The sequence below is a fragment of the Amphiura filiformis genome, chromosome 6 (genome assembly GCF_039555335.1).
Source record: "Amphiura filiformis chromosome 6, Afil_fr2py, whole genome shotgun sequence".
NCBI classification, from domain to species: Eukaryota; Metazoa; Echinodermata; class Ophiuroidea; order Amphilepidida; family Amphiuridae; genus Amphiura; species Amphiura filiformis.
In genome coordinates, this window is record NC_092633.1 from 69595473 (window position 1) to 69622189 (window position 26717).

The following is a 26717-nucleotide window of genomic DNA, read 5'->3' on the forward strand; positions in this document are numbered from 1 at the left end:
ATCTTTTTAAACTGATATTGTCCTTAAAGGGTTTAGTAAAGTAAGTTTTAGTTTCCACTTCATTGTGTATTATTTTTCTTCTTGGCGGGGCAGTGACGTCACACATCACACACATATCCATTTGGTGTCTGATGCGTGTTCATCAGCGCTTTGAGTGAACTCGCGATTTCAAGCTGCTCCCAATGAAATACGGACATCACTGCCTCACCAAGAAAAGAAATAGTATAGAAAGTATAACAAGTTTCACTTAAGAGATGCTCTTGTTTGGATGAATACCTGACCCTTATCAGTGTGTGTAAGTCCACTTGATTAATAGCCTAACAGTACCTTCAAATGGAGTCACCTATTCAAGTACCCCATTTGAAGTTCACCCTCCCTGTGTGGAAGATTAAGGTGATGTCTTCCATATGGGGTGTGTGGATTTTAATTAGAATGCAACTCTTAACTGAAACTTGTTGAAGTGACATGGTCATTGCACCTACTTATTGCAGCGCTTCAAGCAGCCCTATATGGCATATTTGTCCTATATTTTTTATCTCTTCCTATAATTTTCTGTATTGTTACAAAATGACCTATATATTTGCAATTCCTTTATTTTTTCCAAATTCAGAAAATTGGGTTTCTTTTTTTTTTTCATTTGCACTAGTGATTTTTATGTATAATTATAAATTTCCACACAGTTGTAACTTGTCAGCAGGTCGATTTTACTGCCCTTTATTTTTTACCCAATATGTTATTTATTGACATACCAGTCCAAAATTATATGATGCACACAGTATGCGAAAATTAAAGTATCTGTGGGACTTTCCCCTTTAACAATAGTTACTGGTCTCTAATACCCACTGTATTTAACTTCTCTTGGCCTACATTTGTCCTATATTTACATTTAAAATGTTCCTGTATTATTGCTATATTATTGCAAGGGCTGGCTTGAAGCCTGTATTGTGTTTGTATACCTGCAGGCAGGTCGTATTGCATGCTATATTGTACAGAATTTGAAAAGTTGCAATGTGTAGGTCTTTTAGAGTGATAATGTTTTGTGTGCATATTGGAATAGAGTTACGCAGGTTCACTATGTGCATCTTCAAATTATTGAAGTCTTTCTTTTTTGTATATATACAACATTTATTTTGTTTTAACATCACACAAGCCACATTGATGCACCAAAGTCAAGGCCTCTAGTAATAATTATACCCTTTTCTAACTGACACATTTGTTAAATTAGTAAATTCATATTTTGCTGTTTAAAGTATAGCAACTCAATTAGACTGTTGATTATCATTATTTTCTGTGTATATTTGTAAAGTGATTCTTAAATTGTTACTTCTGAAAACTCAATTTCGTAAGTTTTTACAATGGGTTAGGGCACACTAAACTTCAATGGGTGATGGTTAAAAAAATCTGGGACAAATCATCCACAGATTAAACCTTCTCAGTTATGGAGCCAAAATGGCAATATCATGGAACAGGGAGCATAGTAATTTCACATTTTGTGATTCGTATGAACCATGATTCCCTTTGTAGATGCATTATTTTAAGACCACCTTTAAAGATAGCTTGCACATGTTTAGGTAACTCGCGTTAAATGAGATTCTTTTTTTTTTCACATTATAACAAGGAAAATAAATATACCCTTCAAAGTTAAACTAATTTCAGTTCTTGTTTATACAATTAATGAAATAGATTGCAGCTGTTAACTCCATCAACAAACATTTTCTTCCATAAAAGCTTTCCCTAAGCTGTCCTGATACTTACAAAATTTGGATATTAAGGGGGTACTACACCCCTCGATAAATTTTTGTCTATTTTTGCATTTTTCTCAATAACCAATAACACAGTGGTAACAAAAGTTACGTATATTATAGGGGCAAGGAATCCAGTTACTACACTGGAATTTCAGTGACCCACGACAAGTGGTTTGTTATTTATGATAAGAAAAGAGGTACCGCTAGAATGTACCTCATTTTCTATCATATAAACTGAACCGCTTGTCTTTAGTCACTGAAATTTCAGTGTGGTAATCGGATTCCTTGCCCCAATAATATACATAAATTTTGTTATCAGTGTGTTATTATTTTTTTTGAGAAAAATGCAAAAATAGTCACAAATTTACCACAGGGGTGTAGTACCCCCTTAACAAAAACTAAACCAAAAGAAGAAAAATAGTGCTTTCTGTATTAGTTTTCAAACTATTTTAAGGTTGCCTAAAGAAGGCCTAATTATAGATCAGTCGGGGTCAGGAAATAGGGTCCTGCAGGGAACCTAAAGCTATTTGTAATCCCCTGTATGTAATAATGTCAATTACCACACAGTGCCTTACGTACCCAATTTGGGTTCTGTTTTCTCCAATGTCTTGCAGCATTTCAAAATCACAAAGTGCCACATCTGAGTGACTAATATGAAATGTCAGGGTCAGAGTGTAATAGAATTTTGACCTGACCTCCCATTTGTTTCAAGTTTGGCCATACAGTGGGAATAGTTTCTGATATAGTTATCTTGTTCAAACTTCTTCACCACATAAATTTGATCACTTACCAGGAACACTTTTGCAGACAGACCTTCCACTTTGTCAGGTGGATGTTGATGGCTCGGATGATTTCTTGAAAACAATGAACAACCTTGTCAGATGCTGCCACACTGGGTGAAGTCGTTTTATTCCTGCACTGGACTCATGGTTGAGGATGAATTTTTGAAGTGTGATGTTTTCATAAAAAACGTTTTCACTACTATTTGATCATGTTGCTGGATTCCAAAAGTGAAAGTATACTTGTTTGTTTAGGCATCTTGTTGATAATATTTCTTTTGGTGTTTCATGACAATTTTGGTTATGTAGATGATAGTAGTGTATGTATCTACATGTATATTATACACAATATAATTGTAAGCATTATGTTAATACTTGTGGCTCATCTCAGTTGATATTTGTACACAGAAATAAATTTTTGTTAATTTTGATTTAATTTACTCTGATCTGAATGGCTCATTTCAATGAAATAATTATTGCCAATAATTGAGGTATTGTAAAAAAGAGATTATTAATAAAGTTATGAAAAATAACAGGGATTGCTTTGAATTTAATTACATGTAAGTTTAATCGGTGTTTTTGAGAACTTAGAATTTCTCATTTTGAATGAGTGGAAGGAATCATGATGGTCCAATAGTCGGAAGAAAATTGCCGTATAAGCATGAAGTTGCGTACTACTGCAGAGGTGTGTTGATTCAGAATCAGCCGGGAGCCAAATTGGCATCCTTGAGCAAATTGAGTTAATGAGGTCACAGGTCGCACAAGGGGATACAATTTTAAAATGCTTAAATCGATGTATAAAATAGCAGAATTTTTTTCTTTGGGTCCTAAGGAGTAAAAGAGTCAATAGTCATATATCTCTATAATGCCTAATTAATGAGATATAGGTCAAAATAGGTCAATTGTACATGGGTAAAATTTTCTAAATGCTCTAACTGCAATGGAAATGGTCTCAACTTATCCGTCTTGACAAAATAAAACACAAAATATATAGTTTGCCATATCTGCAGAGTCTAGGTAATATATATTGTGCAGGATATATAGGGTTGTTGAACTCGGACCCATGGTTCTAGAATAAGATGACTTCTCAGATATAGCAAACTATGGTATATATTTTGTGTTTCATTTTGTCAAGACGGATAAATTGATGTTTGTAAACCATTTAACTATTTAACATTTAATTGATTGCTTTTAAGACTTATAAAATAGGTTTAAATGTGTGCATTTTAATAGCAATATTGTCATAATCCATAAATAACCTATTCGCCCAAAATGTCAGACTCTTTGTGCCAACCCAGTGACGTAATCTCGTTTGTATAAAAGTCATTGAAAAGGAAAATCATTACGACTTCAAGTTTGGTTCTAGAATAATTTAGCATGGTACATGTTTGATAATATTAAACTCTGTCATATTGATATGAGCTTAAAATTAACATAACCTTAAAAGTTACCTTTTCAGAGCCATCTATGACGGTCTGCTGTCTCTTGACCACACAACGGTGGTCATGTGACCGGAGGAGTGGGGACATGCGAAAATCATTTAAAACATTAGCAATAAAAATATTTCCTAAAGCACTAACCAATTGCCTTTAATAAAGAATTTGCAAAACACGCTGCAACTTTGATGAAGAGATTATATTACATGTAAAAATAATATTATGTGTCCTTATTAAAACATGATCCCGCTACTTCCATAGTTAAGGACAAAGATTTTACCATTTGTCTAACTTTTTATGAAACAAAAAACAAAGATATATCAGTACTTCTAAATTTTGACAAAGAAAAGAAAACCCCCCCAAATCCTTATTTGGAGTCGTTCACTGAGAATGGCCCCTATAATGTTGAAACCCATTTCCTTGTATTTTGACTTCGTGGTAAACCACTGTTCAGTGTATTTTGACGGCATGCTACTTCCGAATGTGGTTCCTGGTATTACCAAGTATCTGATGATATTTTCCAATTATTTTCCACCTGAACGGAAAATATATGTATATTTCAGGTACATCGCTAGCCCTGCTTTGAATTCCGTATGTTGGAACTTTGTTCTATCAAGTCTATTATTATTATATATTTTCTCCTGTTGGTCGTTTGACATTGAACGTCAAGGTTAATATAAAACCTGCAAATACAAAACAATAGTAAGAATAAAATTCCAACAGTATACGCTTGACTATTTGCAAGAAAACACAAAATTGTGCCGTTATAGGACACCACACAATGAACCAGAGAGATATTTAAAACATCCCCATAATTTCAAAACAAGACAAAAACGATACAATAACTACATGTTAGCCTATTTACTATGCATCTACAAGTTACATATTTGAATATTTAAAATCTCTTTTTGATATCGTAAGTTAACCCCTTCCCCCTCCGGACTGATAAAGTGTCGTCCAAGCTTTTATTAGATATCGAGGCTAGCCAAGGCGATGAGGCGCTTGCGAACTTACTTATGACGGAGAATCCAGAAATCAGACCAAACATGCCATTCCATCCAATAGTGTCTTGTAATACTATAGGTAAGAGTACGGCTATAGGACCTGAGATAATATTAGATGAAAATACGAGACCATAGTTCACACCTACATGCGCTGAACCGAAGGCCCTGGAGAAAAATGCAAAGAGCTTTATAATCATGATAATAGTGTCCACACTTCCATAGTGTATGATGGTGCCAGCACCAGGGCGGATTGGAACAAAGGTTGAAACTGACTTACAACTTACTACAGGCGTGCCTTTATTTGATCACGGGACCAACGACTTAAACGTGATAACGTCCCCTCTAAAGAAAGGAATACTAGCTGTCAAGCAATAGGCCTACTCTTCATCAAGATACCATGAATGTTTAATAGAAAAAGCATTAGAAAAGTAGTCAAATTCAGTATTCGTCTTTTAGACTTTCAGACATTTAGTTTGTCTTTATCAAAAGAATCCAAATTTTGTTTAAAAAATGGGGGTTGGATGACTTTAGAAGGCGTCTAAAAGACATTTTTAATGTTGAAGTATTGTTACAGGAATTGACTAATTGAATGAAGAAATTTTATATCCTTTATATGCATAAAGATAAACCTACCTGGCAGTAACTGTTGGAAATAGAGAATAATTACCACTAAAAATAACGAAGATGATGAAAATCAAAATGAAAAACATTGGTTTCCCTCCATACGGAGCGGTCATTATTATCAGCATAAACACTGTAAATGTGCTGCATAGGAACAACATAGTAGTCTGTAAGGATGAAAATAAATCCTTAATATAGAATGGTACTAGGAAGATGCAAGAAAGAGACATTCTTGAAAATATTGCATGTGCAGTTAATGATTAACTAATGCACAAGCAATTTACCAGATAAAGAACTGGGGTCGGGGGACTCTCATTTTTTAAGGTGACGCGTATGCAGGGTGTTAAGACCCACTTTTCCAGCATCGTTATCACCCAACATGCCCAAAGATCCTATATTGTTTTTTCATAAACAAGCTGTCTCCCAAAGACCCCTTATGTTCGATCTGTCAACCAAGGGTCCTTATTTGTCAATTTGAAGAGCCTTTGATTTATCATCGATGTTGTCACTAATTTGTAAATAACAAAACCATTTGAAGCCACTTAGAACTATTTAGAACTAGGAATGAAATTGATGAATTTTTGGTAGGCAAATCCAGTAAAATGGTACTCACTTTCTGAGCTTTCGATGACCGGTTATGTCATCTTGATCACACATGTCCAGGCTCACTGCACTTCCCGCCATGAGACTTGGTAGTCTCATTCCCACAGGTTCTTGATTTGTTTAGCAGCGAGTCGTAGACGTGATCCAGAGGATACATCCCAATGTCTCAATGATTCATGGTGTTGTCGCCCCTCCTCCTGATCCACATGGCTTCACGGATATTTCTTTCCGTGGCAATATTTATCGTCAGCGTTTCGGTGCAGCAATGGGCAGTCCTGTGAGTGCAATCGTCACCAACCTCTACATGGAGTGGTTGGAAGAACAAGCCATGGCCAGTGCCCCCTTGGACTGCAAGCCAAAGCTGTGGCACCGTTATGTGGACGATATATTGGAAATCATCAAGAAAAACTCAACTGAAAAGTTAACCGATCACCTTGACTAGGTAGACCCATCAGGAAACATAAAATTCACATACGAAGAAGAAGTGGAAGGAAAGATACCCTTTTTAGATACACTCATCGTCAGGAAACAAGATGGCTCTACAAAACTACTGGTTTATCGCAAAAAAACGCACACAGACCAATACTTAAACTTCGCATCCCAACTTCCATTACATCTAAAACTGGGCGTAATCCGGACACTTCTTGATAGAATGCAGAACGTAGTAACTGAAGAGGAAGATAAGAAATAGGAAGAACATAGAAGTAAGAAAGCGTTAACAAACTGTGGTTATCCCAGATGGTCATTTGACAAAGTAAAACATCAAATGTCAAACAAATCAAAGAAGGAAACCAAAGAAAAGAAAAGTGACAATGACCCGTCGAAAGGTATGGTAGTACTACCATACATAGAAGGACTCTCATAAAAACTACAACGAATCTTCTGGAAATACCGTATTGCCACCGCTATAAGGCCCCATATCATAGTAAAAGAACATCAGAAAGACCCAGAGCCATAAGAAAAGAATCTCTTACAGAACAAAAACAAATCCGCCATAACAGACCATATCGCACATGAAAACCACGTTATCAACTGGGAGGGGGCAAAAATAATAGACAAAGACTCAAATCAGTTTACTAGAAAAATCCGTGAAGCCATGTGGATCAGGAGGAGGGGCGACAAAACCATGAATCGAGACATTGGGATGTATTCTCTGGATCACGTCTACGACTCGCTGCTAAACCAATCAAGAACCGGTGGGAATGAGACTACCAAGTCCCATGGTGGGAAGTGCAGTGAGCCTGGACATCTGTGATCAAGATGACATAACCGGTCATCGAAAGCTCAGAAAGTGAGTACCATTTTACTGGATTTGCGTATCAAAAATTCACCAATCGTATGAAACAATCCTACAAATGAAACTCTTTAATGTTATAGGAATGAAATGTTTGAGACTTCTGTGAGACTATTTTGGCTTTGACCCATTAAAAAATCATGTTCTTACCCAATGTCTTCCTAAGTTAAGTCCAAAAGTCCGCGTCTTTCACCGAAAGACCCCATATGTTTTTCACATGTTCCTCTCACCGAATGCCCCTTACTACAAAGTCTCAGCCTTGCACCGATTTCATATTGATGTGAACCCCCTGATTCCCTGGCCATTGATGACTCTTTGTTCATGTGACTCTGTTCTTGCGCCATATGATATCTTTGATCACTAACCTTATATGAAAACATGTCTGCAAGTATTCCCCAAAATATTCTCCCTCCTGCATTACCAATTGCACCAAAAGCGCCAACCAAGGCTAGAAAGGTATCATCTGATATAAAAGTCTGACCAAATGCCTGAAAATGAAGCATGATATATGAGAGTTGACACAATTGACAAAGATAATTGCATTTTGTGATTTGCTTTGTAATAAACAAAGATTTGCATCTTCAATCTTTAAGTATTTGAGATTACTCTGTCGGTATGGCCCATACATAAATACTCTTGTTCATGCGTGTTGAAAGGGTTTCATTATTCGTGAATATTCAGTGTTTTAAGCGAGAAAATATTCCATCAGCAAACGTACCTTATACAGCGTTGTCATAAAAATCGGACCCTGCGCATTAAGGGCAAATGTGCTCCAGATAATCCAAAAGGCTCGAGTTTTGACAATTTCTGTCGGACGTAGATTCAGACCAGATCCCTTCGGATCCAATGCAGTTTCGATGGATGGATCAACATGACCATCCTCATCTCCGTTTTTGATCAATGGCACTCTCTCATTGCTGGGGAGACTGCCCTGTATAAAACCAAAGATGGACAGATTACAGGGGAAAATCTGAACATAGAATGCCAAAGGTATATATAGATGCTTTTCGGATACACGTTGTGGTACTTCTTCCGAATTAGAAATGTACGCACAACAATACGATAAGGCAAACTACGTATCAGTTTCCCGAAGTTGTATTATTTTAAAGACATTTATCAAACTCGTCTATCACCATGATCACTACCTGAATCTTGTCATGACGGTGTTCTTGTGGTTCAAAAAGTAACAATACACCAATTAGTTGCATCACAGCATATATAGCTCCAAGAATTAGGAATGAATTCGGTGCATTATCAAGAACTTCTGGATCATCGAAATACCTCAAAATGAACACACACACAAAGTAAATTGTTTGTTACAAAATGTAGTATAAGAGTTGTCCTATTTGTCTCACGCCTGGTAATTTGCGTAATAATTCTACTTTCTAACATGTCTAATGGAATCAGACACTTAATAAGTTTGGCATTTTGCATAATGATATCCAGAAAACTAGTGATATAAAAGAGAAACAGGAGTGACACAAATGACAGAATAATTATTGTATGTGGATTCGGAAGTCAGAAACCTGACTTCCCGGAAAAGAATCATAATTAAGGTACATTCGGAAGTATCAAAAACTTGACATCTTTGTTCATGTTGTTCAAAGTAGTAGACACGATTTGCTTTCAAGCAAGATGCAAATAATTCGGTCATTATGATAAAGATAGAATTCATTTCGTAGAAAGTGCATAACCGGTTAACCCTCACACAAACTTACAAAGATTTCATTTGTACCATGTTACAAAGAACTATGTCTTATACCGTAAGCCATTCCTTGCAAGGAACTCTTTCAGTTTCTTTGCTAAAAGTCTTACAGAGTCCAAGAAACTTAGTTTGACAACGTGACAGAGAATTAGTTTCGCACAAAATGCATGATAACGGTATTACTTTGTACAGTGTTAAAATAAGTCTTCCATACTGTTATAATGAAAACCTGGGGAGATGGATACCGCAAAGGAAGAGGAATAATGAGCGGGAAAGGGAATGGCTAACACGAAAGAACAATATGAACAGAATTACGTTTACAAAATATATTGTGATTGTACATGGTCATAACATACACATGTTTGTATTACTAAACTTACCAGAGTTATATTGCGGCATAATTGAATTTGATATAATTCACGTGCTTGGCACGACAAGCAGTAAATTTTCTGTCATGAACGAGCCTAAACTAAACATATCAGGAGATGAGAAGATTGCGTCCACTCGGTATGAGAGCCAACAACAAGCGAGTCAATTCTCTTAACATGGACACCTCCCCACGGCCATGACGGCGTGCAATTGATGCACGGATGCATATGGCGTACACTCGATGCACATGGCTTGCGGCACTATAATCAATTATGCAAAGACGAATTGTCGTCACAACAATACATATTGTGTCAAAAAAATCCTTAGTAAAAAGTGAAATAGTTCGTTTGCACAAAGTGACAAATATTAATTATTAACAATCTTGGAAAATCCCCACTATTCCAAGACATTCTCTGTACTGCATCATTGGGAAAATCCCTTAAATTGTAAAATGGATATGATGACATCATGGCAGAATGGTCTATTGATAGATTGTGAGTATAAAATGGAAAAATTTAGTTTGCTCTTGGCAGAATATTATGAGAGTTTGTAAACTTTCTACGTGTTGGTGCTTCAAAAAGAGGTACGTTTGAACCAGTTTACATAGCCAATAATGTACTATTGTAATACAGCAACGAAGGAGATTTTGAGTGTATGAAAGACTTGCGGGAGTCTGGTTTTTAAAACAACACATCTGTCAATAAAGTGGAGCAGTGCAGAAAGAAGCCTGAAGAGAGTGATTGGTGAAAGAAACACCATTTTTTGGAGATTGTCACCTGCGCAAGCAGTTAAGTGTTTGGAGAACTACACAAGGAGTTAAGTGTTTGGAGAACGGCGCAAGGTGTCAAGTGTTTGGAGAATTGCGCAAGGAATTAAAGTGTTTGGAGAAAGCAGCACCATTTTTGTGCGAGGATTTCATACGCAACGGATTATAAATGCAAGTGTGGACTTCGCTGAACAGTGATTTTCACAGGACAAGATATACATCAGCCGTCATTTTCGCAGGACAAGATATACATCAGCCATCCAGAACATTGCAATAGAACTCTATGATCACCAAGAAGAAGACTGCTGGCTAAGTATTATTATTATTGTATGTGCAATTGTTGCCATGTACAATTCATATTTTACTTTCAACTAAAAAACTAAATCAAACCGTGTATTTTTTGTTGTGCATTCGTGTGAATTCGGGTAAAAGGTGATTTTGGCCTTGAGTCATTACGACGGAAAATGTGTAACAATTCCTTCAATTACTTACTTTTCATCAGGATGTTTTGGTAGTGTTATATTCGGTGCTACGTTATTAGGGTTGATATAAGCTGTTTGCACCTGATTAAAGATGAAAGACCCTCCTCCAAATCCTGCCACCACAAACCCATTCGCTAGACCCTTTCTATTTGTCAACCACTTTAAATGGGAGAAAAGATGATAGTTGGATTACATTGGAATGTAATATTTTGGCTGTATGTAAAATATCGGTTTAGCAAAATAACAATCATGTGATCATGGTAATAACAATTGTGGACTAAAGTTAAAACTTGAAAACGCTTAAAGCATACCTTCATGCTACAAACTAGCGGCGGAGTATATGCAATACCAACACCAACACCAACCATAAATCCGTACGTGATAGCAAGCACATAAAATGATGATTGTATCGTCAAGTATGAGAGCAACATGCCAGCACTGAAATAATATTTACAACGAGGTTTATAATGTTTAGAATATGGATGTCAGATGTTTAGAAACTGAACACCATCAATGTTCAGAAATTCGACACATGATGTTTAGCTTCTAAACGTATTTACAAAGTGACGGTAAAATTGTGTTTAGAAAAGTGTTTAATTTCTAAACACTGTTTTTGCTGTGTAAGTGACATACGTTTAGGTCCATCAGTGGGCCCAGACCTATGCAAAACGCGTTAGAAGATAAAAGTGAACTGAAACAGATTGAATCACGAATACTTGTTGAACGAATACCGTAAAACCTCCTCTACAAGCATATAGAGTAATTTTGATGAAAGCTAAATTAATCTAGGCCATTTGTCGACAAAGTTATAACATTGTGAAGTTTGAGCAAATAAATTACCGATACAAGCATATACAAACAAGTGTTATTGTAAGACCAATTGGAATTGGAATATCTTTCATTAAAAACACTCTATATGCTTGTAGACGAGATTTTACGGTATTCGACCTCAAATATATGGAGTATGGATTGGTACTTATATGATGCTGGTTTTTCAAAAATAATCCTCAATATGTATGAATCTCTACAGTAAATTAATATAAAAATGAATATTCACACGGATCAACATTTATCCAGGCATCAGCTTAATTTGCATGAATCACGTTGTATCAGTTATATACCTCATTATCCATCCTCCGAATAGTGTTGTATTTCGGAGTCCAAGTTTAGTAAGAAGAAAACCACTGAAAAGCATCATTAGCCCTTGTCCACATATCATCACCGCAAAGATAATTGATGTATCCTGATTAAAAGAAGAAAAAACAAAGAAGTATATAACAATAATTCGTAACGTTGTGTCTTGACACGATTCTACTCCATGGAATTCAAAATTTGTACCCCAACTCCAAATTTCTTACGGGTATTTAGATGTTTAACTTAAAATGTCAAATAAACCGTGTTTTGACTCCTTGAAACGGTATGAGCAGGTCGTCAGCATACTGCTCGTTTGCAACCTGATAACCACCAAACGGAGACTCTGCAATAGACCTAAGTTTGACTGCAAGAAGTCAAAAGAGTATCAACTCTTATTACATACTGACCGACCCTCGTATTTCGTGATGAAAAACTATGAAAAACACATAATTTTGTGCAATTTTTCTCAATAAATACGCTCGATGTGACTTAACCGTTATTGTTATTATCAGGATTGTGACTCATGATTCTTTAAAATATGTACCTGGTATCTTAAATTTTCTGGTTTAGATCGCTCTCGGATGTACGACGTCAGATATGGGGACATATTACCTAAAAAGAAAAGAAAAGTATCGATATATCTCCTGTAAACTTGCGTCATTGAAGAAAATTTCGGAAGCACAACAATATAGCATAATACACTACGCAAAAAAAGTTTCTTTATGGTTAGGAAATTTACCCACTATTAATATCTAGCGACTACTTTTGTACGTTTGCTATATAATCGCACGCGAGTGACTGTCCTGCGCATTTTGACACCTCAATCACTACCCTACGACACTCCTGACAAAAGATATGAATGTTTAAGTAACAGGAGGTCGAAAAATAAAAATTGCAAAAAGGCCTCAAGTTTTCAGCATAAACACAAAAAAACAACAAACATGCAGATAACATTTTTTGTTTACTTGCTGAGCACATTTCAGGCATCATACTGCCGCTTCCAACTTCACTTGAGATTAATCTCTTTCTTTCCCAGTCTTTCAGTACTTTGTGTGTCCACCGTTGGCGTCCCTTACAGCAGCCACGCGGCGTTTCATGCTGCTAATGAGGCGTCGAATGTTACCTAGCTCATCAATTCCGTTCCAGTCGATGATCATGTTGATAACGATGCGACGCAAATCCCACCAGAGTTGTATCTGCCTTTATCTTCTTGTTGACTCGTCTCTTGAGCTGATCCCAAAGGTTCTCCAAGGGATTAAGATCAGGGCTTCTGGAGCGCCACTCAAGTGTCTCAATTCCTTCTGCTTCCAGGATTGCAGCTGTCCTGGCTGCAGTGTGTGGTCTTGCGTTGTCTTGCATCAGGTAAAATCCCTCACCAATGGCTGCTGCATATGGGACTACAACAGGTTGCAGGACATGCATCAAGGAAAATGCTTTAAATTCAAATTGAAAAGCGGGAATAATGAAACCGTCTTGAATCAGTGAACCAGCTCTAAAACAATTGAATAGGCTTCTTTGCTATTTTTATTTGTCGACTTCTTGTGGTACTTAAACATTCATATCTTTTCTCAGGAGTGTCGCACACCGACATCGCCCGGTTAATAATTACATTAGTACAGCCAGAGACACTGAAATGAATACACGGGATCGATACACGTAAATGTGCTATGCACGATTGATATTCAGACGATAAATCTTTGGATACCGGGGTGGAAAATTATGAATATCTCCCGTAAATGATTTCGTATAAAGAAACCAGATCTGGTTCCTTGCACTTGAACATATATGTTCAACATATATTATCGTCGTTAAGTTGCGCTTTGAAAAACTAGCGTGCGTCTTGAGCTGAAAAAGTGACCAAAATTCGGATTTTATATAGCGCATCGTAGACCCTCGTGGAGGTAGTCTCGGGCCAGACTGTATGTGGCTATCACGAACATACAGGATCGACGAGTGTCAGACCGACTGACACAAACTGACTATGTAGGAGACTATCGTAAAGGCAGTTTAAAAGCAGATGACAATGGCGTATGTATGCTCGCTGACCGTACAGAGGTCAGTCACAGGCTAATGTCATTAGCCTTAGTCGGATGTCCTTCAGCCTATTATGTGTTTAAAAACTATTAAACAGGTGGAAACACAATGGCCACGGTGGCTGTGGATTCACCCTACCATGGCATTTTCTGCCATGAAGATATCGGGGCGATGACACGACACTGTGTGTTGTATATAGTGATTGAGGTGTCAAAATGCGCAAGACAATCACACGCATGCGATTATTTTGCAAATGTACAAAATTAGTCGCTATGTTTTAATAGTGGGTAAATTTCCTAACCATAAAGAAACTTTTTTTGCGTAGTTTAGCACATATTCACTGAAAAGTACAATTGTCCGCCCTTTCAGGAAATTATTATTTTGTAATACCATACCATTCAACGTGATTTTCTTGTCTACAAGAATTTGGGAGACCTTCATTATATCTTCATGGCATAAATCGCCATGGTAGGTTGAATCCACAGCCACGCATGGCCATTTTGTTCCGACATGTTGTTAAAATAGTTTTGAGACGCATAATGAGCCGAGGGATAAGGCTACTGACAATAGCCTGGTAGTTGTCCTCTCTGTGTGTGAGTGAGCATGTATACGCCATGGGGTCATCTGCTTTTAGACTGCCTCCACGAGTGAGTGCAGCTAGCCTAAGCTGCGCTATAGTTCGGCACATATAAAATCAGAATTTTGGTCAGTTTTTGAGCTCAAGACGCACGCTTCTTTCTCAATACGCAAGCTAACGACTATCATATCCTTTCAACACATATGGGTCACTCCATATGAAATCAAGGAGGCGCCCACCTGACCCCATCAGATTTGCTTTATATTTTAGTCATATGTTGTACCTGTAAAAGTATTAAAAACCTGCAAATTTGCGGTCTGTAGCTCTTACGGATTTTCTGTGGCAGCCATTTAAAGTTGGAGTAGGGGGTCTAAATTTGGACCCAAAAGTTGCCCCAACTTTAAATGGCTGCCACAGAAAATCCGTAAGAGCCTCACATTTGCAGGTTTTTAATATTTTTACAGGTACAACATAAATATGACTAAAATATAAAGCAAATCTGAGGGGGTCAGGTGGGGCGCTTCCTTGATTACATATGGAGTGACCCATATGTTCAAGTGCAAGGAAATAAATATGGCTTCTTTAGAACAAAAAAAAATCTTAAAATCTTAATGGTGCATAGAGATAATACAGGTCAAAGGTCAAATTTTACCATTTTCTTGCTGTCGTTTTGTCGCGCGCCATTTTGAATATCCTGCAACTGGAAAAACGTGTCAAGGTTATTCAGTATAGCCACTTGCTGAATGGCTGGGGTTTATCAGCCATGAAAGAGCTAGGGGGGATCAAAGAATCTTGGCAGACCGAGATGGGCATTGGGCAAGTAATTTTTGGTAGGTCGAGGGGAAGCACGCCATTAATTTTACCCTCCTCTCCCCGCGGCCGGGGGGGCTCATAATTATTGTACAGCCCTAACACGGTCTCTCATTATTGATAGCATTTTTATACTGTTCATTGCCGCTAAACCATGAAATCATCGATTTGTAAATATCTTACCAAATGTATAGAGAGTTCCAATGCTTAAATGCACGATAACCCCTCCGGTAATTGCCAGCCATCCTCGATAGTGTATAAAAGTCATAATTGTTGTATGATTGGCTGTTTGTCTACAGGTAATGTCAGTAGTTCCACAAGCAAGAAGTCTAATATCGATACACTGCCTGGTTTCTGGTTCAGTTTGTGCAGCGCAATGTAAATATTAGAAAGTGTTGTTTATTGCAACTAATTGTCGCTTCATGTACGTGTTTAGGGAGTGTTCAGAAATACTTTGGTAGGGGGGTCTGGATTTTTTTTTCTGTCAAAATATTTTAACCCCCCCTCTTCGTGAACCCAAAACTTTTTTGATCCCCCCTCTTAATGGACCTAAAACTTTTTTGATCCCCCCTCATATTAGGTTCAAAACTATTTTGACCCCATGTACCATTCTACATCAAAGGACAGAGGAAACATACATGTGTATTAATGATACTAAATGTTTTTATTCATGTGCAATGAAATTGTACCCATGTCATTGATTAAAAATATGTAGAATTGTGGAAATGTTTTCTCATTTTGTAAAGTACCTCATAAAGTATGTTTATGCAAATTAATAAACCATCCATTTATGATTGAAATCAGTAGCGACGGAAGCATTACAATTTAGGGGTCAGACGAAAAAAAAATGCAGTTGCAAATATATATACCGGTTTTTTTTTTTTAGAGAGACTGTATATATATTTGAGCTTCCAAAAAGGCTTTATTGGGACAGAAAGCGTGCACAAATTTTGTTTTCCGCCCATGATGGGTTGAAAATGCCTTTATTGTGACAATGTGCGCACACAGCGTGCAAACATATTGTATTTTACACTATTTTGGCCCATGATCGGGGAGAATTTTCCTTTGCTCTCCAGATTTTCTCTTTCATTTTTTGTCAGAAGGGCACTTTTTTCAGAGGGGCACTCTCCCGCTCCCTGCCTAGACCTACCTATGCTACTGCCGAAATGGTGTGTTTTGCTATTTGATGGGCCCGTTCGTGATCGCAAAGCGCAAAATTTCGCAATTTTACCCCGTATTTTGGGCCCAAAACACGAAAATCTTTACATCCCCCTCTACGTGCCAAAAAACTTTTTAACCTCCCTTGTTCATACACCTAAAACTTTTTAACCCCCCTGTTCAGAACTCCTAAAATTTATGACCCCCTACATATTTTCCAGCTCCCCCACCAGAGTATTTCGGAACACTCCCTTATATTGGGTCGCCAGTGTGGTAAATTTTCAGAGCAAGCTATTGAACTTTGCAACCGTTAGGCTGCGTTCACATAGAAGTATACTATTCGGGTATACGGTGCACGTTTTGCAGATACACGCGTATATACTTAAATCGAGCAAGGCAATTTCATAGTACCGGGTCACATATCGCATAGAAGTATACTATTCGGGTATACAATGCACGTTTTGCAGGTGCACGCGTATAGATTAAATCGAGCAAGGTAATTTCATAGTACCGGGTCACATAAGAGCTATTCGAAAAGGCCGTATACCTGCGTATAGTATAGTATAGTGGGAATCGCGCGTGTTCGATTTTAGTGCAGCGTATACCGTCCAAATTTTAAAACCTAAACCATATGTGGGCAAATTCATTTTTTAATAGATGCACTATCTAATTCTGCACATTATGACACCTCATTGAATGCAATGTGAACTCAAGAAGTAAAGTTACAAGCATTTGATAAGACGAAGAAAATGGGTAAACTGACATACTCGTATTCGCTATATGAAATACGCTCATTCGATCAGGCTGAGTTCACATAGTATACTCCTATATGAACTCAGCCTGAACGAATGAGCGTATTTCGTATAGCGAATACCGTATACCGTATACTTCTATGTGAACTCAGCCTTATATGTACATGTATGCGAGGTATATTATGCATATTTAGTGAGGCGTAGTGGGGTAACCGTATGATAAGGATAATGAACTGAGTGCAAATGCATTCGTCAAGATAATCGCACGCGCCGTGGAGTTATTGCATTTAGCTTGAGAGCCGATAGGCTCGAAAGCTAAATGCAATAACTCCATGGCAAGTGCAATTATCTTGACGAATGCATTTGCACGAGTACATTATCCGTCATACACTTTGAGTGTAGGCCTATTAAAACAATAGGCAATATTAATTGCTGCATTCATTATATTAGTTTTAATATTAGGGAAAATATCTTACATTTTAAAAACACCGTCAGGACATTGACCAGCTACGTAGCATTTAACTGGTAAAGAAAATCAATCCCTGTAATCAATGGTATCGATTGCGCCATACGTCATACTTAGGTAACTTATTCACGCAGGGTTTAATTGACTTGACTTTATGTTGTGATCATTTGATATCGTGGTTTCGAACACAGAGAGCACTGAACCAGTTGGAAACGATCGATTTAGATGTCAGACTAGTACTATATACGGTGAATATCAACTGGACTTTATAGCTCTATAATTTGAACTACTTATATTAAAACACACGACATTGGGATTTAACAATTTGTTCAGTATTATCATAGGCCTTCAAACACATGTGTTTGAAGGCCTATGGTATTATAAAGCATGATCATGATATTATGCGCTAGTGTGTGTATCCCGGGCCCGGCTATGTTATTTTAGATAGGCCTATAGGCCTACATGTATTTCATTTGTAAAATGCTGAATATTTTGCAATGGTGTCATCTTGTATAATTATGATCCACCTGTTTTTGGCCCTTTTAATTAATAGAAGCTCGATTATTCTCATTTGATGTTTGATTTATTTGAGGTCATTAATCATAATTTATGACAATGATATTTGCAAGGGTGCAACTCTACTAGTCTTATTACAAGACTGCCCTATCCCAACCCTAAACCCTAATTCTAAACTCCGTAAACGAGGACTGGACTCAAGTCTAGCGAGTTGCACCTTATTCGGTAATTGTATATTATAGAACACCGTTTGTAACTATACCATTTTAACTATTCGTACTTTTTTGTTGGTATATATATCGAACAGACAATTATATAGTTATGTGATCTCTGTGTCTAAAGCGCCACCTAACTCTACTTTATGGTTATGTGAAAGTAGTATTTCTAGTATTTGAGCGTGCACGTATTATCTAGAATCTATTGTTTAGCGTGCAGGTTTTAGATAATGCATTGTTTAGCGTGCAGGTTTATATAATTTGGGCTGTGAAGGGTAGTTCGCGAAAATAATGCACGGGAGAAGAATACATAACGATGAATAGAAACGGGCACTAGAAGTGTATTAAGGGTATACGAGGTATTGTTGGTCGAAGCAGCCAAAAACAATTTTTCATTATCTGAATCAATATATTATTGAAAAATAACACTTTGGTGTTTTGCAAAAGTTCATTCTACAAATCATATACCATGTATACTTTGAAAACTTTTATTGTTGTTAATGAGTTATGTACGTTTTACAAAAGTGTTGTTGTTTCAGCCCTCTTTACAACATAACTCAAGAACCACAGGACCTACAAAAGTATATCTGTAATATTTGAATTCGACCAACAATACATCGTATACCCTTAAAGCGGTTCACTTAAGACTTAAGGCTGCGATCACATAGACGTGTACTGTATACGGTGTACGGTATTCGCTATACGAAATACGCTCATTCGATCAGGCTGAGTTCACATGCATACGGTCATGCTGATATAGCCGTGTATGTAATAAACCAACTGGAACGGTATAGTAATTGAAGTGACAGTTCATTATATCAAATCCAGTAGTCGTATTCAGTGACGTTTCTATGATAATCTATCATCTTCTTCAGACTGGCAACCCATACCACTGCTCACTGTTCTTTTGGAGAACGCCATAGGGGGCGTGGTGATAAGTTGGTCAAAGATGTTATGTAACTTGCAGGCCCCTCGTCTTTATTGAGAATATTGTCACCTCTCCTCCTAATCCAGATAGCTTCCTTAAGGGGTACTACACCCATTGCATTTTTTGCATTTTTGCATTTTGTGAAGAAATGAGAAAAGAAATTGAACAAAGTGGTATGCAAAATGAAGGGTCAAATCTTGGTGGCATCGGTATCAATGAAGCGTACATGCTTCTAATGGTATAAGCCAAAAGGTGGTACATCACTTCATTTTGGAAAGCTTACTATCAACGGATTTCGTTAAAATTTTGGATATGTGTTGCTAACACATTAGGGAAATAATGTTGATATGTAAAATGGGAATAAGTGGTCCCTGATTTCTTTTATGACTTCATGAACTTGGTGCTCCACAACTATCAATAAACGAACTTAACCAACACTTAACTAACATAATTTATAATGCGCCTTTTCCTGTGGCTACAAAGCGCAACAAGCATATTAAAAAGAACAACAAACACGATCAAATACAGAAAACAACATTATGGAAAAAGATATGTCTTGAGCATAGTTTTGAATGATTCAAGAGTAGCAGCATTTCTGATATGAACCGGTAAGGTGTTCCACAAACGTGGAGCTGCCACTGAAAAAGCTCTATCCCCAGCCATGCCAGCAACCTTCTTAGAACGAGGCACAAGGAAGGAAATACTATCTGCCGAGCGGGTCTTCATTGCGCTCTGGGATGATCTTTTCACAGTGAGGCAGTTAGTTAAGTACTGGGGAGAGAGCTCATTCAGAGATTTAAACACATAAAGCAGCGTCTTGTATACAATCCTCTCACTGACAGGGAGCCAATGAAGTTGGTTCAAGAGAGGGGTAACATGCTCAAATTTTGGTTTGAGACATATTAAACGTGCACACTTATTTTGCAACTTCTGCAAACGATTGAGATCTTTCTTTGATATACCATTAAGTAACACATTGCAATAATCAAGACGTGATATAATGACAGCTCTAACAGTATTATGGCAAGTATCATAATCAATGTATGGGCGAATTCTGTATATGTTTCTTATCAGCCAGTTGACAGACTTACATAATTGAGTTACATGATCAGACATACACATGTGATGATCGAAAACAACCCCAAGATTCCGAACAGACATAGACGGAGATATCTCAACACCATCCAGAAGAAGAGTGATGTTTTCCAATCTCTTCTGATGATGCAGAGAAGAAGCGATGAAAAACTCCGTCTTGTCTTGGTTCAACCTGAGTTTGTTCACCATCAACCAATGCTGAATGTCGGCGACACACTTAGAAAGTTTAAAAGGGCACATTGGACATCACCAGGAATGCTGGGATCAGGGGTGAGATATATCTGAATATCATCAGCATAAATGTGATATTTTACATCATGATACCGTAATATTCTACCAACAACATGGGTATAGTAAACAAAACCCAAAGGTCCTGTAACTGAACCTTGTGGAAGGCCATATTCCATGTAAAGGTCTTCTGAATATGCACCAGAAACAAAAACTTGACATGATCTACTTTCAAGATAAGAACTATACCAACAATGGGCAGAACCAGTTACACCAAAATCATCTTGAAGCCTTTGCAGCATAATCCTATGGTCAACCGTATCAAATGCTGCTGATAGATCAAGCATCAGCAGCATAACAGCTTTTTGGTCATCAAGGGCGCGCAAGAAGTCATTATGGACGCAGGCTAAAGCAGATTCAGTACTATGCTGACTCCTGTAGGCTGACTGCAAAGGCTCAGATAGACTATGGGCATTGGTGTGTTCAATTAATTGAGAGGAAGCACACTTTTCCAACACCTTCGAAGTAAATTGTAAATTTGCTACTGGGCGATAGTTACTAAGCACATTACGATTGAGAATGGACTTTTTTAGAACAGGAGTAACAATGGCTTTATGGAACGAACCGGTTAAAATGCTTCTATTTTCAATGTTGAGCTATATGTTTTATTTTGAACTTGCGACACTATTTCACTGAAACTTAATTAAGCCATAGGTAACAGGTTACCACAACCACACTACAGCAATGTTGAAAAAGATTGTATTTTTTGTCACCTATACCACCATATTAGGTAGTTTTCAGTAAGCTTCATTTTTGTGATTTTGGTAACTATTTTATATTAATTTGCCCAATCCATCTCAACTAGGCAATCTAAATTGTACTCACCATTTACATCCCAAGGTATTTTAGTATATCCACCTCACACATTTCCATTATATATCCAGTAACAGACAAAATATCAAAATTGATGCCTCATTATGACATGTATGATATCACAGACTATCACATGTATTCAAAATTGATGCCTGAATTTGACCTGAACCAATTGACCTATAACCTGACCTTTGATGACCTTATAGCCTTAATAAATAAATAAATAAATAAATGTAGACATTTATATAGCGCTTTATGCCGTAAACAGCCTCTAAGCGCTTTACATTTATTCCGCCGTCATTAGAATATGTCGGAACCACGTTTGCAGCCTACAAGTGGCGCAGGGTCCATCAGTACAACGACTGTGACTACCCCTAACAGCTTCCCATTGCACCTGGGTGGGGTGAGGCAAGCGAGGCAAAGCGCCTTGCCCAAGGGCGCAACACGGTGGTGGGACGGGGAATCGAACCCACGCACGTCGAGCAAGCTCTCAGATTATGAGTCCAAGGCCGTAACCACTGAGCCACCGTGCCCTCACCGAGCCTTTTTTAATCTCTTTTCCTAACAACACATTATAGAAGATACATACATGGTGTAGTATTAAATTGTCTATGTGGAAGATATTAGGCCTATTTAATTTATTCAGTGTTATAATCAGTGAGTACATTTCTATAGATAGTATAACAAAGGATTTAATGTATTCTATTCATGTATTCTACTTGGACATGTTGAATAGAATAAATTATGGTTTGTTATGAAACAAACATCTGAGTTACTAGGATACAGTAAACAAAAAATATATAGGGCTAAAATGATTTTCTAAAATGGTTTAAAAGCACTTTGTATGTAGAGATATTTTATAAGTTCAGGACATGAGGTGATGAACATATTTATATACTTCATAAAAAAAAAAAAAAAAAAAGAAGATGGGTACTGATGAAAATCAGGGTATTATACCCCCTTGAGCCATCTTGTAGTTTTGTCCGACTCTCTGTCTATAACTTTTGCCTGATCCCATTCAATGTTGTGGTTTGTACCCACAACATGATCAGTGATAGCAGATTTCTGTTGATCCGCGATGGAGGATTTGCGAGTCGCCCTGGTGTATTGCTTAAGTTCAAACTTTTGCACCTCCGGCCTTTTGATGTTCCTGGAGTCTTACACCAAACGAGCGTCCGGTTTCACCAAAGTATGATTTTGAGCAATCCGCACATATGATTTCGTAAACTGCTTCAGCTTTTTGAAGGGGGTCTAATTTGTCCTTTGGGTGGACCAACATATTGCGTTCTGTAAGCCTCGCAACATAAGGGACCACAACAAGGCCTTTGGACTTGTCAGCTTCGTTGGTTTTGGTGGTTTTCTTAAGTTTTGGATTGTTTTGGTCATGTTTGACTTTTTTCACAGCCCAGTCGGGGTAGCCACACATTGACAAGGCTTTGTGGATATGTTGCTCTTCTTGCTCTTTGTCATCCTCCTCTGTGACAATGGTATCACTTCTATCTAATAAGGTCGTGAGTGATAACACCAAGTTTCTGGTGGAGCGGGTGCTGGGAAGTGAACTGCAGGTACTGGTCAGTATGAGTACTTTTCCTGTAAATGCAGAGTTTAACCGAACCGTCAGGTTTCCTTATTATGAGAGTGTCAAGAAGGGGTATTTTCCCTTGGTTTTCCTGTTCATTGGTAAATTTGATGCTGCTGGAGGGACCTGTCTTATTAAGATGATCAGTGAGATTGTCAACTTCACCCTTGCGAATAATTTCTAGGACGTCATCGACGTATCTCTTCCACATGCGGGGACGGCAATTCATGGGAGTCTTTTCGTCAAGCCATTCCATGAAGATGTTGCAGCCTATGGGACTCAGAGGGCTCCCCATAGCCATACCAAAACATTGGCGAATGATCTGACCTCCATAGCTGAAATATGCGACGGAAACCATTTTCTGTAGTTGGATACAAAAACTTTTTGTCTTCCTATCTGATCTTATTTTCTTTCTCAAGTCTTTGAAGAATATAAATCAGTTCCTTCTTACATGTCTTATGTAGGGTCTTTGTCCAACTTAGCATATGTTTTTTCATCACTGAGGAGAGCTTGCATTTTTTCATCATATTCATGTTTATCCATGATGACAGTAGCCCTGCCTTTGTCGGCACCAAGAACAATAATAGAATCTTCCTCTTGAAATTGTTTAATGGCTTGCCATTCATCCTTGCGTTCGCTAAAAGGACAGTGAGCAGTGGTATGGGCTGCCAGTCTGAAGAAGATGATAGATTATCATAGAAACGTCACTGAATACGTGAGTAAATATACCGTCTTTTACTACTGGATTTGATATAATGAACCTTCAAAACCATTTTAACAACAATCCAGATGAACCTGTTCAAAGAAACAAAATATGTCTTCATGGGACTTGAAGAAGGCATGATATTCACAGTTGGCCATTATTGCTTAGTTTTTTACGGTATCTCTTTCAACAATAGTAAACACATTCTTCCTAGTCGTAATATTAGGGCAAATAATAAAAACAAGGTAAGTTTGTGTTGTATACAAAAGTAATGGGATTTTATTTTTAACAATACTTTAGTACTATATTGATTTATTCAGTCAAATATTTTGATATTTACGTTACGTTACCGTGGTTTGTTTAAAGATTTCTTCATTCTGGTTTCTTCCTTGCAGTATTATATTTTAAACAGATGGAAAAACTATGCTTTGGTTGTCCATATGAGACAATAAAACACTCCATTCTTGTAAAAGAAATAACAAACGACTAATATTTTAACACATTACGTGCGGTTTTGAAGCAAGAAAAAAATAACAAAATGCACAATATAATGAATTTTCCCAACACCGAAACAAGTCGGGTATCCATATTTTCCCATAATGTATATGGCGTGATCTGTATCATGTTATATGAACGATTGGTCGTCATTTTCTTTTTCATTACATTTTGACGAAGAAAAGAAAAGAACACCCCAAACCTTATTTGGAGTTGTTCACTGAGAAGTGAGAACGGCCCGTATAATGTTGAAACCCGTTTCCTTCTATCATGACTAAATGACTTCATAGTAAACCACTGTTTAGTGTATTTTGACGGCATGCTACTTCCGAATGTGGTTCCTGGTATTGCCAAGTATCTGATGATATATTTCAGGTAAATCGCTAGCCCTGCTTGGAATTCCACATGTTGGAACTTTGTTCTATCAAGTCTATTATTATTCTTCATATATTTTCTCCTGTTGGTCGTTTGACATTGAATGTCAAGGTTAATATAAAACCTGCAAGATACAAAACAATAGTAAGAATCTCAACAGTATACGCTTAAATATTTTCAATGAAGCACAAAATTGTGGCGTTATAGGACACCATACAATGAACCAGATTTAAAACATACAATAACTATTATATCCTTCATTCATAGATTCTTGTTCATTGATTGGTTAAAAGTGTGTCACATGATCAAAAATAAACACACTATTCTGTGAGGAAGTGCAAAAAAGTACTATTTACGTCCGTAAATAGTACCTTCAAGCCGTAAATAGTACTTTTGGATATTTACTATTTACGGATAGCAGCATACCCACGTCGCAGTCCATAAAGCATAACAATAACATTGAACGTCGACATTGACTATGAGAGTATTTTGTCACTGCCGAGAAACGACAACACAAAAATGGCGAAATATAAATCAAGCTGGAGTGGGCTGCTACTGCTGAAGAAGATTCACGATTTCAGCTGTTTAATTTTAATTGTTACCAGTTCTAGTGTAGGAATATGTTTTGGACCAACACAGTCAGATTCAGAGCAATACTGACATGGTAAGCTTAAAAACAAACACTGACAGTGCGAGACTAGTCTTGGACCGCCGGCCGCCTAGCCGGCCTAGTGCCGTGCGTACGGAGGCCTATCCCGATGCATGATGGCCTTCGAGTTTAGGCCTACATGTAAATCTTTTTACATGTACATCTTTTCACTAATCTTTGTACAAATAATCTATGAATGACATGAATGAAGGCAAAGTGGATTGAAGATACAACTTGAACAAATATACACTGACAATGAGTAAGCTTAAAAAACCATGAACACATGGACCGCCTAAACTGGCCTACCGTGCATAGGTCCTACCTAGGCCTTTCTCGCAACATGGTGGAGTTTTCATGTAATCTTTTAACCAATCAATGAACAAAAAATCTATGAATGAAGGATATAAAACAAATATACTGCCTTCATTCGAGGTACTGGTTAAAACTATGGTCCCTCGCTGAGATCAATAGTAGGGCCTACTATTTTCCTTCGGGGCTGCGCCCCTCAGGAAAATAGTACTATTGATCTCACCTCGGGCCCATAGTTTTAACCAGAACCTCTCATGGCAGTTTATATTTGTATACTATACTTGTAGGCATATTTACTATTCATCTACAAATTACACAATGAACATTTTAAATCTCTTTTTGATATCTTAAGTTACGCTCTTCCCCCTCCGGACTGATAAAGTGTCGTTCAAGCTTTTATTATATATCGACATGATCGAGGCTAGCCAAGGTGGCGAGGCGCTTACGAACTTACTTATGACGGAGATTCCAGAAATCAGACCAAACATCCCATTCCATCCAATAGCATCTTGTAGTACTATAGGTAAGAATACGGCTATAGGACCTGAGATAATTTTAGATGCAAATATGAGACCGTAGTTGATGCCTACATGCTCTGTACCGAAGGCCCTGGTGAAAAATGCAAAAAGTTTAGTGCCAACTTTGTCAATGCATTTACTGATTGTGCCAGCACCAGGACGGATTGGGACTAGGAGTTAGCTTTCCGTTTGAATCTGACTTACAACTCACTACACTACAGTACAGGCGTGCCTATTTGAACACGGAACCAACGACTAAACGTAGTAACATCCCTTCTAAAGAAAAGAATACTCTCAAGTAATATTCTTCATCAATATACCATCAATGCTTACTAGAAAAAGCAGATATTAGAAAAGTAGTCAAATTCAATATTCGTCTTAGACAATCCGAGTTGACATTTAGACATTTAGGCCTAGTTTGTGTTTCCAGAAGAAAACCAAAAGGTTGTATTGTAAACCGTTGATGGAGAAACATGAATTAGCACATGATCACCAAAGA

General features: G+C 37.5%; 3 protein-coding genes across 4 annotated transcripts in view; all 3 read right to left on the reverse strand.

Moving 5' to 3' along the window:
• Positions 1–3654: 3654 nt before the first annotated feature.
• LOC140155939 (apicoplast pyruvate carrier 1-like) lies at positions 3655–15784 on the reverse strand. 2 transcript variants are annotated; one of them, XM_072178967.1, is made up of 11 exons: positions 15543–15784; positions 12483–12550; positions 11926–12047; positions 11116–11242; positions 10815–10963; positions 8628–8763; positions 8201–8413; positions 7848–7970; positions 5598–5752; positions 4975–5129; positions 3655–4643 (listed from the first exon to the last, which is right to left on the reverse strand). In XM_072178967.1, exons 1-11 carry the CDS (start codon positions 15625–15627, stop codon positions 4588–4590), a joined length of 1389 nt encoding a protein of 462 aa, XP_072035068.1. In that variant the 5' UTR covers positions 15628–15784; the 3' UTR covers positions 3655–4587. The 2 variants fall into 2 exon arrangements, with proteins under 2 accessions (XP_072035068.1, XP_072035069.1); XM_072178968.1 differs by lacking the exon at positions 12483–12550 and having other exon boundaries at positions 15543–15782.
• Positions 15785–23086: 7302 nt separating this feature from the next.
• LOC140154726 (uncharacterized) lies at positions 23087–23464 on the reverse strand. The gene has a single exon (XM_072177293.1). The coding sequence runs from the start codon at positions 23462–23464 to the stop codon at positions 23087–23089; it is 378 nt and encodes a 125-aa protein (XP_072033394.1).
• Positions 23465–24001: 537 nt separating this feature from the next.
• LOC140155938 (uncharacterized) overlaps positions 24002–26717 on the reverse strand; it is a 35673-nt gene continuing 32957 nt past the window's right edge. The window contains exons 19-20 of the mRNA XM_072178966.1: positions 26155–26309; positions 24002–24866 (exon numbers count right to left, since the gene is read on the reverse strand). Coding sequence (XP_072035067.1) covers positions 24811–24866; positions 26155–26309 — 211 coding nt within the window. The 3' untranslated portion in view covers positions 24002–24810. The remainder of the gene's footprint in view (positions 24867–26154; positions 26310–26717) is intronic.

Excerpts from the sequence above, each read along its gene's own strand:
- LOC140155939 (XM_072178967.1), bottom strand. The coding sequence starts at position 15,627 with ATGACTTTTATACACTATCGAGGATGGCTGGCAATTACCGGAGGGGTT. Across the intron at positions 11,243-11,925 it reads TTCGGAGGATGGATAATGAG|TGCTGGCATGTTGCTCTCAT; the intron begins GTATATAACTGA and ends ATATTATTTCAG. Across the intron at positions 8,764-10,814 it reads CCAAAACATCCTGATGAAAA|GTATTTCGATGATCCAGAAG; the intron begins GTAAGTAATTGA and ends GTTCATTTTGAG.
- LOC140154726 (XM_072177293.1), bottom strand. The coding sequence starts at position 23,464 with ATGGGGAGCCCTCTGAGTCCCATAGGCTGCAACATCTTCATGGAATGG.